This window comes from Dryobates pubescens, chromosome 20 (genome assembly GCF_014839835.1).
Source record: "Dryobates pubescens isolate bDryPub1 chromosome 20, bDryPub1.pri, whole genome shotgun sequence".
In the NCBI taxonomy this organism is placed as follows: domain Eukaryota; kingdom Metazoa; phylum Chordata; class Aves; order Piciformes; family Picidae; genus Dryobates; species Dryobates pubescens.
The window spans coordinates 6,487,035-6,500,863 of record NC_071631.1 but is presented as its reverse complement, the minus strand read 5'-3'; the positions used below and the strand labels follow the sequence as shown (position 1 = coordinate 6,500,863).

The following is a 13,829-nucleotide window of genomic DNA, read 5'->3' as shown; positions in this document are numbered from 1 at the left end:
GGTCGCGTTCGTCCCTCTGGGTTCTGGTGATGGTGGAGGCGTTCGGTGGGTGCCCACTTCCCTCTCTTCCCGCCGCCTCTCTCCGGGATTGCGGGAAAACACCGGCTGTAGCCTTAAAACTTCTTGTAGGCCACAGCGCTGGCGAACAATGGCTGGGCTTCCATCGCCAGGCCAACTTCCCAAACAAAACTCCCTCCCCCCGCCCCCAACACCCCGCATCCCAAACTCTTCTCTTTTGTGCTTGAACTTTGGGAGCTGCGCGTCGTGTGCTGACTGATTTTTTTTTTTTCGTTCTATTCTGTTATTTTGGGGAGGAGTCACCGTCCCTGGAGGTGTTCAAGAAACGTGTGGACATGGCACTTTGGGATGCGGTTTGATGGCCGTGCTGGAGTTAGGTCGATGGTTGGACTCGGTGATCTTAGAGGTCTTTTCCAACCCAAACAGTTCTGTGAATGTTGGAATAAGCTGCAAGCTCTGTGTGCAGAGCTGTGCTCTCCTCGGATTAAAGCCTCCTGCTTCAGCGTCTTGCTTCAGACTCGCTTTGGGGATGGCTCCCAAGTTTTTGTTGCCTGGGGAGCGTCCCATAATCGAAAGGATTTTGCTCATGGTGATAACACAGAGGGGTTTATTTACACGAGGTGTTTTTATTGGTGGGGGGGAAAGAGAAGCTTTGAGCGTGTTAAACCTTTGTTTGTAAATAGCTAACCCTTCCCGGCAAACAGTTTACCTCGGCGAAGTGTATTCTGTGTTTGAAAGAAGAACTTGGGAATGAAAAGGATCCTCGTGGCCCTGAGCAGCGTGAGCCTCGCAGCTGGCTCCTGCCTGTGCCTTGTGTAGGTGACTTCCCATATTTCGGATGCTCCGTCGGGGCTGAATGACAGGATTCAGCTGTCGGCTGCGGTTCACTCGGCCCTGCCATCAAAACACGGCCTGCGACTAAACTTGAACTACCCAGAATGCTGCCTTCCCTTTTGCTCCCTTTCAAAATGTCGCCTTTGCCAAGTTTTCTGCTGGTGTTGGGAGCTGCCTCGCCTGTGGCAGACCGAAGAGGAAGCGCCTGGGAGCAGGAGGCACTTGGTGTGCTTCTTTGTAGTATGGTGACTGAAGTTTTCTAGAGCTTCAAAGCCCCCAAATCTTATCCTAACGCTGTTATTAATGATGTGCACGGAAATGAAAGCAGGAATTAATTTGAGTGAGCAGAGAATGCTCACAGCCTTCTGAGGGAGGACAGTAGGGGCTGTGCAGCTGCCACCAGCCACTTTGTGCAGTGTGTTTGTGCTGGGAACAGAGCTTGTCCCATGCAGAGATACCTGAAACTCCCTCTGCATTCATAGTATCTTCCTGGAGTTTTAAAGCCTGCCCTGAGATAACTTGTAAGCCCCCTCCTCAGATTTTACTGTCTGCAATTAATACACACCTCAACTTCTGATATGTGAATGTTTTACTGGTAGTTAATTTTTTCCTCCTTACTACATAGAGGAGCTTTATTGCTTCATTTTATGCTGCTGAAGGATTTTGGTGACGTTTATTAAAGTGAAACTAAGGGGAAATGCCATTCACTGGCAGTATTGTGGTATAAATCAGTGAAGGTTTAGTAATGCCAGGTTGCTGTCACAGTGTTTCACAAAGGATTTGGGGAAGGTTCAGTGATTTGCAGGTCTTCTGGAAGACAGAGGAGTGAGGTGTGTGGAGTGTTGCTGGTGGAGGTCTCTACAGTGCCCTGTGGAGCTGTTGTTTATGTGGCCTTGGAACAAATGTGAACAAATGTATTACAGGGGCAATTCAAATAATCTCACCTCTGCAGCTCTTGCAGGTATTTCCCCCGAATGTTAACCCTGTTCTCTGTTAATGGGACAGGCCTGACACAGTTTAATGAAAGATGGCATTTGGGGTTTTTCTTTGGGTGTCATTTTTCTCTCTTTGCTGTTAGGATATTGTTCTTGGAAGTTGCCTGTAGTAGCTGCCTGTTGTTCAGAGCGACTGAGCAGGGGAGGAGCACAGCTGCCTTGTAGGCCCTGTGAGCTACTGTCAGGATCAGGGCTGAGGTTTGCAGCCACCAAGGTACCAGAGTAAAAGCGTTTTGAGGCTGGTGTGCGGCTGTGGTGAAAGTCTGTGAGGTTTTCCCACCCCAGTGTCATCCTTTGTGGGGTTGCCTTTGGTAACTGAAGCCATAAACTCAGTGATCTTCTGAAAAACAGTGATTCTGGCCATCCTGGGCTTTGGGAACCGCTTTGGATTTGTGTGTGCTCTGCATGGGCTGGACCTTACATAACCGGGGAGACGCTTTGGTGTTCACACGTGTAAGGTGTTTGTTGCTCTCAGCATCAGCCCATAGCGGTGTGTGAAAACAACAAACAAACCTCTGTGGGTTAGTGCTGCCGGGATGGAGAGTTAGAGAATAATTGGACTCAGTGAGCTTGAAGGTCTTTTCCAAGCAAAGTGATTCTGTGATGCTCTTAAATTGTTTGGGGATAGTAAATCAGTGAGTTGCTGCCAGTTGTCCTTTTGCCTGCAGATGATTTTGGGTCTGTTCAAAGCCTTGGGGTATTTCAGTGTTGAACGGGCTTTATGACTTGTCCAGCTCTCCCCTGGTGCTGTCAAGAGTGGGACCAGTGCTGCTGGCAGCTCCAGCTCTGGAAGGTTCTGCCAAGATCCCAAGGCACCAAGAGGTTAGCTGCCCATTCTCCAGGGAATCTCACACTGAACGTGCGGGTGTGTTTTACCATCGCATGGCCAAAGCCACCTCTGAATATTGCAGGAAGAGTGCTCATTGTGTTTGGGAGTTTATTAACAGCAGAAGCACGAATCCAGTGTGTTTCTGCTGTTTTCCATGAAGGTGGTGAGGCACTGGAACAGGTTGCTCAGGGAAGTTTTGGAGGCTTCAGGCCTGGAAGTGTTCAGAGGCAGGTTGGATGAGGCTCTGAGCGACCTGGTCTGGTAGGAAGTGAAGCGTTTCTGTCCATAGCAGGGGATTTGAAACTAGATGATCTTTAAGGTCTCCAGATGATCTTCTACAATTTAAAGCTTGCATTTTGGGGAAAAAAAAAGCCCTGTTGCTTTGATGCTTTGTGTGACTGAGTGGACACATTGTGATACAGAGGGACTGGTGTATTGATTGAAGATCTGCCTCCTAATTCGTGGGCTGTAAACAAGCACAACAGGCTCTGGTGGTGGAATCTGTCTTCCCCTGGCTTCTTTGGGAGCTTTTTCCAGCCGTTCTCCATGGCAGTGCTCCAGCTGGGGCTTTGTCCATTGCATAAATTGCCATTTTGATGTGGTTCTAATGGGTACCTTGCATGAATCTTGCCTTTACTGCTAACTCTTGGCAGCACAAAATGTGACATTTTTGGCTAGCTCTCTCTCTCTCTTTTTTTTTCCCCTATGATATTTTAGTTGCTGGGTTAATGGAGCAAATAACTGTGTTAAAATCATCAGATCTGGCATCGTGGTGTTGCCCTGCCAGTCTCAAGATGGGTGTGTTATTTAAGATGTAAAGCCAAACCTGTGGGGATTTCACAGAGTCATGAGCACAGAGTGTGTTGGGGCTTGGAAGGGGCCTCTGGAGATCACAGAATCACAGAATGGTAGGGGTTGGAAGGGATCTCTGGAGTCCAAACCCCGTGCCAAATCGGGATCGCCTAGGGCAGGCCACACATGAGCATGTCCAGGCAGGTTTTGAAAGTCTCCAGAGAAGGAGACTTCACCACCTCTCTGGGCAGCCTTCTTCAGGGCTGTGGCATCCTCATTCTTGTCCTGAAAGGAATTGGAGCCAATCACTGATAGAATTACAGATGTCAGATTTAGACTTAGTGTTTTAAAACCGACATACAAAAGACTCTGCACTTGAAACTGATTGATTCTTGTGGAATGATAAACAGAGGCTTCATTCTTCCCAGAAAACAGAGGCAGAGTTCATGATTTCATAGAATCAAAGACTCATAGAATGTTAGGGGTAGGAAGGGACCTCTGGAGATTGAGTCAACCCCCCGCCAGAGCAGGATTACCTAGGGCAGGTCACACAGGAACACATCCAGGTGGGTTTTGAAAGTATCCAGCGAAGGAGATTCCACAACTTCTCTGGGCAGCCTGCTCCAGGACTCCAGCACCCTCACACCAAGGAAGTTTTTATTTATGCTGTGGTGGAACCTCTTGTGTTCCATCCTGTACTTGTTGTTCCTTGTCTTATTGCTGGGCACCACTGAAGAGAGCCTGACCCCCTTCATCTTCACACCCACCTCTCAGATATTTCTAGAAATTAATAAGATCCCCTCTCAGCCTTCTCAAGACTAAAGAGCCCCAGTTCATGCTTTCTTTTCCTTCTTTCTCTCCCTTGGCCTCTCCCCTCCATAGGTGCTGGTGGAATGAGCGTTGCGTGTGTTTTGAAGAGAAAAGCAGTACTCTGGCAGGACTCGTTCAGCCCCCACCTGAAGCAGCACGCTCAAGATACAGCTAATCCCACCATGCCTGTTGTACTGACATCTGGAACAGGGTCCCAGGCTCAGCCACAGCCAGCTGCAAACCAGGCACTTGCAGCAGGGACACACTCCAGCCCTGTTCCTGGGTCCATCGGGGTCGCAGGCCGCTCCCAGGACGACGCTATGGTGGATTACTTCTTCCAGAGGCAGCATGGTGAGCAGCTTGGGGGAGGAGGAAGTGGTGGAGGCGGCTATAATAACAGCAAACATCGTTGGCCTACTGGGGATAACATTCATGCAGAGCATCAGGTAAAAAACCAGTTCCATGTTTCCAAACTCCACACGTTGAATGCTTTGGGCTTGTGCTAGTTGCTTGTAATGACACTTTTCCAGGCTCCAGCAGGTTGTGGTGCGGGTGGGAAATGGCAAGGGGTTTACTTTTTGTTTTCTCTTTTCAGGATCGTGGGGCCTTGGTTGTTTTAAGCTGAAATGTTTCTTCTCTGGAGGGTGTTGAAACCCCAGTCCACTCCCTTGACAGTTGAATGTTGATCGTTGCCTTTTATTGATTTTTGTTGTTGTTTTGGCTGTGTGGAGCAGCGTGGCAGTGGCTGCTGCTGCCTTTCAGAGCTGGTGCTGTGGTTAAATAATTCTTATGTAATGGTATTACAAAACTGCCAATGATGTAGGTTGGGCTCTCACCGTTCCCAGTAGTGAAAAACACAGCTCTGGAAGTTGCTGGTAATGTGTTTTCCTGGGTTTCTTTGCTTGTTTGGTTTGGGTTGGGTTTTTTGAGTTATAATTGGGAGGGGAAGGAGCTATTAATGTGCTTAGCTGACCTGAGAGCTACCTTAATAATGCTATGAAACGGTGTTTTTAGCCACCCAGCTCACTTCTGGCAGTGACTTCAGGTTTAGCCAGGGTAGTGGGCCCAGCCGTGTCTTGGTGGCAGTGTTTACTAGCAGCCTTTTCAGGAGCTGCATTGTCAGATGCGCTGAGTGAAACGAGTGCATGACTCACTGGGGCTGGCTGGCTCTGACCCGTGAGGAGCTCCTCAAAGGAGAAGTGCTTCCTCTGCTGAGAGAGCACAGCTTCACTGTAAGCATGTTTAAGAAAGGAATGATTCCCACAGATGCTGTCAGAGCAGCAGACACAAAGCTTTTGCAACCCTTATGAGTATCTCCGGCCTCCAGTTTCTCAAATGAAAGGGAACTAGTCCTTGTTCCTTTGCCCAGCCTCCCCAGGGGATGTGTTGCCATCCAGACCATTTAAAAGCAAACATTGCAGTGAATTTTGCAACCTCGCTGAAGTCAGTGTGTACATCAACAAAGCAGTAAACCCAAGTGCCCTGTTAAGTTGTTCTGGAAGAAAAAAAATCACATAAAATCCTGCAATGTGAACTGAGTAGCTGGAGGAGCACTGTGGTTGTTCCCTTCTGTGGCAGCACAGTGTTCGGTGCAGTTATTGCCTTAAAGGAAAGGACTGCATGGAAATGAGATGCAACTTTTCTCTTAATGTCCAGAGTTTTCAGTTGCTAAATGTAAAACTTGTTTCAGGGGACACTGATGGAAGAGATCTTAGTTGTGTGAGTAGCAGACATGTCTGAGGGGCTGCAGCTTGCAGGTTTTGGAGATGAAAGCTGTCCCAGGGTCTGGTGGGGATGGAGATCTTTAGGCAGGACCTGCTGGTGTTTGGACCTTCTGTGGAAAGATGACTTCATGCATTAAAATGAATGTCATAAAGTTCTTCAGGCCTTTTTTCTCCAACTCAAGCTATTGTCTGGCTTTCTCTGAAAAGGAAAGACAGCAAATCTCACTGGAGACTGAGGGGGCAGAGAGGAGACACCCAAATTCTGCAGCCACTGACAGTGGTGCTGGCATTTGAACTGTTTTTTACCGCATTCTTTAGTGGACTTGAACTTTTACTTGAGCAAAAGAGTCCTTCCTGGCTTGCCCTGCTCTCAGGAGATGTTTCTGCAGGAAATCAAGCTGAGGAATAGCAACTTCTTGAATGAAGTGATACTGGTAACTCTGTCACTTAATGGAATTAAAACTCATTAGCTTATAGCAGTTTAAATGAACTCTTAAAGACACAGTGCCTGTGTTCTGTGGAGGCAGAACACTTGTGAGCAGGTTGCGTGGATGAAATACACCTGCAGGGTTAAACTCACAAGGTCCTGTGTGATGCTTTCTCTGGTTTTGCCCCACATATTGTGTGATCTGAAGCTCAGGAGCGTCCCACTCCAACATAATTAGTGTTGGGACCTTCCCTTTCTGTGGCCTGGTGGTTTTTACGTTGGCTGTAGTGTCTTTGGTGTTGTGTGTTGAGTGTGCATCTCTGCACCACTCCTTGTGATTTTTTTTTCACAGCCAGCCTTGAGATGGCCACTGACCCTTTTCTGTTGTGGTTTATTTGATACCCTGTACTCCAATGAGCAGTTTTATCTCTGTATTCATTGCTCCAGCCTTTCCTGAGTACCTCTTCTCTGTGATTCTCTGTTTGCCTCAGGGTTTTGCCTGCTGGGAAGCAGAACACAGGATATGTAATCCTGATACTGCCATTCCTTCTGACTTCTTGGCCGCCTCTGCATCTGCTTCTTAAATTATAAATTCCTGCAAGCAAGGGCTAACCTTATGCATGCAAAATGAATTAATTCAGTTTGGGCTTAGCTGGGGTAGGATTGAATTTGTCCTGCAAGAGCAGAAGTGGAAGGAAGTGCTGGGACATGCAGGGGAATCATCAGGGGTGTCTGCTCAGTCTCCTAGATGGGGGTTAGAGCCTGTCCAGAGGAGGCTATGAAGATCATCTGAGGGCTGAAGCACCCCTCCTATGGGGGCGGGCTGAGAGAGTTGGATCTGTTCAGCCTGGAAAAGAGAAGGCTCCAGGATGACCTTAGAGCAGCCTCCCAGGATTTAAAGGGGGCTACAGGAGAGCTGGGAAGGGACTTTGTACTAAGGCAGGGATGTGGGGGTAGTGGCTTCAAACTGGAAGAAGCTGGGTTTAGATGAAACATGAGGAAAAAAGTGTTCCTCATGAAGTTGGTGAAACCCTGGAACAGGTTGTCCGGACAAGTCATGGAAGCTCCAAGCCTGGAAGTTTTCAAGGCTGGGTTGGATGGGGCTTTGAGCAACTTTGCCTGGCAGGGGGTGTCCCCCCCTGGCAGGGGGATTTGAGGTAGATGATTTTGAAGGTCCCTTCTAACCCAACCCATTCTGTGCCTTTAAATTACTGTACTTTAGGCTTTCAAAGCTAATGCAGGGAGGGCTTTGCTGCCTTGAAGACTGGTTAGGAAACTTGGTAGCTAAAAGATAATGGAAAGTCAGAAAAAATAATTACAGGGTAATATAGGTTAATGCCTGCCTAGAGCTTGGGAGGCTGGAATTAAAGGTAGAGGGATTTTTTTTTTTTGTTGTTGTTTAATTGTGGAATCCCAGTTTGTCCTTTGTTCTGTAGGTAGCCAGACATCTGTCTCTGGGGGTGATAATACTCCAGTGATTTTTACCAAATGATAGCATTTCAGCAGGGGTTGTTAAATAGCTGTGAGAGCTGTGAGTCAGAGCTTATTTATGGGCTCCTGCCTTCCCATTTTTGTGGGGTTGCCTGCTCCTCCCTCTCCTATCAGCTCTGAGAATCCAGCTGGGAATGGCTTTAGGAGGGAGGGTTTAAGACAAAGTTTCCCTGCTCCCAGGGAAGCAGGCACTGTCCTCTTGTTGTGCACCCCAGGAAATTAGTATTAATAATATCTCTATGTTAATATTAATAATATCTCTGTATGTTTTACCTGGAAACTTTCTCTATTTCCCCTCCTGCTCCTTCTTGATGAGGTAAAAACAATTACATTTTTAGATGAAATAAAGGAATTGAGATGCTACTGTCCTGTTGCATGTTTGGATATCAAACATACCGGCATCAGCAGCACATGTTGGAAACTCCTTTGTTCCTGAAGCAGTGGTGGAATTAGAGTTTTTTTTTTCCTGGACTGAAATCTCTGAACTCCTAAGCAAAATTCAGGCTGTGAGCAGCTACAAGTACTTCAACACCAAGTTTCACATGGAAGATGCCAAGTCTTGACTGCACAATGCGCTCTTCTCTCTTTAGAACCATAGGAAACAGAAACGTTGTGGTTGGAAAAGGCCTTTAAGATTACTGAGTCCAACTGGTCTCTAGCTCTGCTAAGACTGGGACTAAACCATATTCCTCAGCACCACAGCTCTGCCTCTTCAAAACACCTCCAGGGATGGGGATCCAACCACCTCCCTAGGGAGCATGTTCAGTGTTTGAGAACACTTCCAGTGAAGAAAGTTTTTGTTTGTTTGTTTTCTCATGTCCAACCTAAACCTCCTCTCTGTTGCAACTTGAGGCCATTACCACTCATCTTATCATTTGTTACTGGGGAGAAGAGACTAAACCCCCACCTTACTCCAGTCTCCTTACAGGGAGTTGTAGAGAGCCAAAAGGTCTCCCCTCAGCCTCCTTTTCTCCATGCTGACCAACCCCAGGTCCCTCAGCTGCTCTTCACCAGCCTCGTTCTCCAGATCCTCCACCAGCTTTATTTCCCAGAAGGCAACCTGGACATGCTTCAGCCCCTCAGTGTTCTTCTTAGAGTGAGGGTCTCAAAACTGAACCTAATATTTGAGGTGTGGTCTCACCATTGCCCAGACCCAAGGGGACAGTCCCTGCCATGGTCCTACTGGCCACACTATTGGTTGATCCAGGCCAGCATGCTGGTGGCCTTCTTGGCCACCTGGGCACACACTGAGTCGTCTTCAACTGCTGTTGACTGACACCTGCAGGTCCTTGTCCACCAGGCAGTTTCCAGCCTCTCTGCCCAGAGCCTGGCACACTTACGGGGATGCTGTGACTCCAGGTGCAGGATCCAGCACTCAGCCTTGTTTATCCACAGAAATCAACGAGATGAAGTTGAGTATCAGTGCCCACCAGTAATGATTAGATTTGAACTGGAGGTTAAGGCTGTCACTCACCTGTGGTGCTCAGTTACTCTTCAGGCTGTGGGAACAGAGTTCAGATAGCTGCTCCAGCCTGGTTTTGTGCTGTTCATCCTGCAAAAAAATGGTTGGGAATCAGAACCTCTCCTCACATAGATGAGTGGAGAGGTGCAGGATGGTCTGGGTATGATTTGTCCTGGTTGGAAGAGGTTGCAGATCTTATTACAAATTCAAACAGCTGTTTACAGCTCCTGAGGGGAGTGGAAAGCTGGTGGAGATACTCAGCTGGGAGAAGTTATCAACACTGAGCAGGTTTTTATGAAAACTGGCTGGGTTCTCTTTGCTGGGGTCTCCTGTGGCTGGTGTCTGCCTGTATGTGCTCAAACTGGAGCAGAGAGAAGCTGCTCTGGTGGTGGTCCCTTCTGAATTGCAGAGTGGATGTATTCAGACTGTCTGAACTGCAGTTGGGGCAGTGGGGGGAGTTGCTTAGTAGAAGCAAATGATGGTAGGGATTTACTTTCTTTGAGAGCATGTTTAATTAATAATTGGAGACAATAGAACTCTGCAGGGATCATCTTGGTGAATGTGGGGAATTTTTCACATCTAGCTGGTGAAGAATAGTGAGAGCAACAGGCCTGGGGCTGGCTTTTCTGCTCAGTTTTGTCTTTTGGCAGTGTGACCCTGCAGCTTCTTAACTGGGAACTTGCATTCGAGTGGAGCCAGAAGGTGACTCTCCTGGCAGCTGCCCTTGTAGAGCAGTGCTGCTCAAACTGTGCTGCTTGCTGCTGTGGAAGTGTCTGCATTTGACATTGTTTGACAATGTTTGGTGCCTCTTGGCAGGCACCATGACCACTTTGCCTTGAAGTTGTGGCCAGGTCCTCTAAAAAGATTGTGGAAGCTAGGGAAGGAGAAGCTCAGAAGTGCCCTCCCAGAGGTCTGTATTCTGATAGCAATATTCCATTTGGCTTGTGTTCCAAGGCAGGTTGGATGGGGCCTTGAGCAAACTGCTCTAGTTGGCAGGGGGGTTGGAACTAGATAATCTTTAAGGTCTCTTCCAACCCAAACCATCTATGATTCTATGATCTAGTGTTTATCCTTCCAAAGACAAATCCCCTTTAAGGGACACTTAACTGTTGAGGATGGGGATTTCCTGATGTGCCCATGGGAAGCACCTAGTATCTGAGAGCTGCTGTGATTCTAATCACCTGGCTTGTTGTCTGGGCTAGTGTTGAAGGCATGGAGAGAATCCTTAATCGTGTACACCTTGAGGTAGAACCTGTGGCTCTGCTCTTGAACATTTTCTGATGTGAGCTCCATTAAATCTGTTGTATTTTCCTGGCTCCTTCCTTGTATGGCAGTGAAGCAGTTGGGACTCCCCTCAGGTTGACACTGAAATGGCTGTGCTATCTTGATACCCAGCTAATCCAGGACATAATACCTTGCTGAGATGAGATGCCTGCTTCGGCTGATTTGTCCCACAGAGATTGCTTTGTGCTAAAGGGAATTTTGAGAGAAGGAGATCAGAACATTTGATTTAGTTTTCTGCATTACATTGCCCTTTGAAAAATCCCTCCTGAGATAGAGGGAGCAAGAGTTGATTGGCTAGGTTGGGTTTTTAAGGGTGGGGATTGGAAAGCCCTTCTCTTGAATAGGGCAGAAAACCCAGCCTGAAATCTGCAGGTCAGTTTAAGAGTCTGCTCCCTCTGAATCTGCTGCTTTTAGTCCCTGACAGGCAGCTGGCTCGAGCTGGGATTGCACAAGTGACCTGATGTGCTCTCTCTGGTCCATCATCTTTGTAGTCTGCTTCCTTGCTGTGGTGCCTGCTTAAGAAGAGCAAGGAGGTTTCTGCACTATGGATTTGGCACACTTCAGTGCTTCAAGAAGTGTTTCAGTGAGCGCATAGCACACAATTGTGTTTTCAGTAGAGCTTTGTTAGAGCACAGCTTCAGCTTGTTTTCTTCCTCCCCTCTCCCCATCTTTGCTTTCCCCTTATCAGTTCTTCTGTGGTTTGCTGAGCTGCTGTAACCTCTCTCTGCTCCTGCAGAGCAGGTTGTGGTGTTCGGCATGGGTGAAACTTCAGGTGAGACACAAGCCGTTGTCCAGCCACAGCAGCTTCTTCCTTGCAAGGTAACGCCATTAACTTCAACTGCTGCTCAGAAACCACCTCAACAAAGAACTGTTCCAGAGCAGTGAATCCAGTGGTGGTGTGCCCCAAAACTCACTGGTGGGTGTGTGCTGGGGCAGGTTGCAGGTTGTCTTCTCTGAAGGATGGTCTTGCAGGTCTGCAGGGAACAAACTTTCCTGGGTGCGGATATCAGGTGATGCTGTGCTGCCTCCTGACAGCGATCTGCTCTCAGATATCCTGTTGCTCCTCTTCCTTTGTTATGGGTAACTTCTGTTCTAGGGCAGTGGTTTTTAGTGAGAGCATCTGACTTTGTTAGTGCTTCAGACCTTGGTTCTGCGCTGGAGTGAAGCCTGATTGTTATTAAACCCTCAAGTTAGCCCTTAGCAGTCGGTGTGGCGTGAGGCTGCTCAAATCTGCCTCTGACAGAAGTAGTGAGCTTGGCACCGGAATGAGAATCAACGATGGGGCTTGGAAGGGACCATTGAGGTCCAATACTGCTGCCAGAGCAGGATCATCCAGGGGGGAGGTCACACAGGAACATGTCCAGATGGGTCTTGAAAGTCTTTAGAGAAGACCCATTGCTGTGTTCCTTCTTTACACCTTTCTTCCTCTGAGTTTAAACCTCAGAAGGTCAGAGCAGGGGTAGGAATGAAAGGAACAGATATTAGATGTGATGTAGATAGAGTTTGGGTATCAGGAAGAATTTCCTTGCTGCAGGAGTGGTCAGGGCTGCCCAGGGAGGTGGTGGAGTCCCCAGGTGTTCAAAAAAGCTAGTAGATGTGGCCCTCTGGGACATGGTCTGGTGGTCACTGAGGTGTTGGTAGAAAGTTGGACTTGATGTCTTAGAGAGGACTTTTCCAACCTTAATGATTCTGTGATAAGCCTTTTTAGAGTGAAACAAACCAGATCTTAGTGTAGCCCTGAGTGGCTGCACAAAAACATCTCCCCACACGCTCACACCTGGGGAGCAGAAGAGTTTTCCCGAGGCGCAGCCAACTCCAGCGAGGCAAAATTCAGGTAGTTTCTTCTGCAATCCAACATTTGGAAAGTTATTCACTCCCAACAGTCTGTGCCTGAGATGTTGCAGAGCAGCTGAAATTCCACATTGATGAAGCACTTGCCTGGGTGAATCAAATCTGAGGGAAAACATCGTTAGCTGAGGCCGTGGAGCCGTTGGAGAGGCGCCTTGGGCGGCTGTGTTTCTGTGCCCTGAATCGTTAATCGCCTTGGCCCTGTGCCATCTGCAGCATTAGCCAATCCAGGGTTTCAACAGCCCTTTGCTTCCAGTGCTAATGGTAGGAGCAATTCCAGTGATGAATCCTTTACTATAAAAATAGTAGTTAAAGCACCTAATCCTGTCTAAGACGTGTGACTTCACGTTCTTTCTTCACTGACTATTGTTGTAGGAGAGGACTAAAAATAGGGCCATAATCAGTTGATGGAACAGCATATTTTAACCCGGGGTCTGGGTGTGTGTAGCGAGCCTGTTGTTGACACTGTGCTGTGCTTTTCTTCTTGTCAGCCAGGAAACTCTCTTTTCTTTTCCTCTCTGAGGTACTCTGTGTGTGCATGCAGGGTAGGTGTGTTGTAAGGAAGGTGCTCTGTGAGCTTTCAAGCCAGCCAAACTCTGCCGTTCTCCTACAGCTGAGTGGGAGGCACTTGTTTCCATCTGACGTTTGTAAACCTTGGGATAGTTTAAAAAGCTTTAACGACTTGGGAGTGTATAAATTAAGTGCTGCAGAATAGACTCATTGAATTGTTTGGATTGGAAAAGGCCTTAAAGATTATCAAGTCCAATCATCAACACAGCATCACCATGGCCATTAAACCCTGTCCCCAAGTGTCATGGCCACGTGTTTTGTGAACACCTCCAGGCATGGTGACTCCACCACCTCCCTGGGCAGCCTGTTCTGGCCCCTGACCACTCTTGCAGCAAAGAAACTCTTCTTCATTCCCAACCTAAACCTCCCCTGGCACAATTTCAGGCTATTTCCTCTCATTTATCACCTGACACTAGAGTGCACCTCACTGCAACCTCCTCTCAGGGAGCTGTAGAGAGCAATGGGGTGTCCCCTCAGCCTCCTTTACTCCAGAATGAACACCCCCAGTTCCCTCAGCTGCTTCTCACCAGCCCTGTTCTCCAGAGCCTTCCCCAGGTTTGCTGCCATTCTCATTTAGGCTGTTCAGTTATATATGTATTTTTCTCCTCTCCCTTCTAAGAATGTTTTACTCAAGCAGCAGCCTGAGTAATTTTGATACTTCTTATTCTTCCTGTCTCAATCCCAGTGTTCCTTCAGTAAAGCTGATTTTTTTTCCTTTAAGAGGAATGTTTTACTAGAAAATAAG

At 47.8% G+C, this 13,829-nt stretch overlaps 1 protein-coding gene across 7 annotated transcripts in view; it reads left to right on the top strand.

Moving 5' to 3' along the window:
- The window catches only part of PUM1 (pumilio RNA binding family member 1), a 92,071-nt gene that overhangs the window by 1,056 nt on the left and 77,186 nt on the right, over nucleotides 1–13,829 (top strand). For all 7 annotated transcript variants that reach the window (XM_054170380.1, XM_054170375.1, XM_054170379.1 and 4 more), the window contains exon 2: nucleotides 4,351–4,724. In XM_054170380.1, coding sequence (XP_054026355.1) covers nucleotides 4,362–4,724 — 363 coding nt within the window. In that variant the 5' untranslated portion in view covers nucleotides 4,351–4,361. The remainder of the gene's footprint in view (nucleotides 1–4,350; nucleotides 4,725–13,829) is intronic.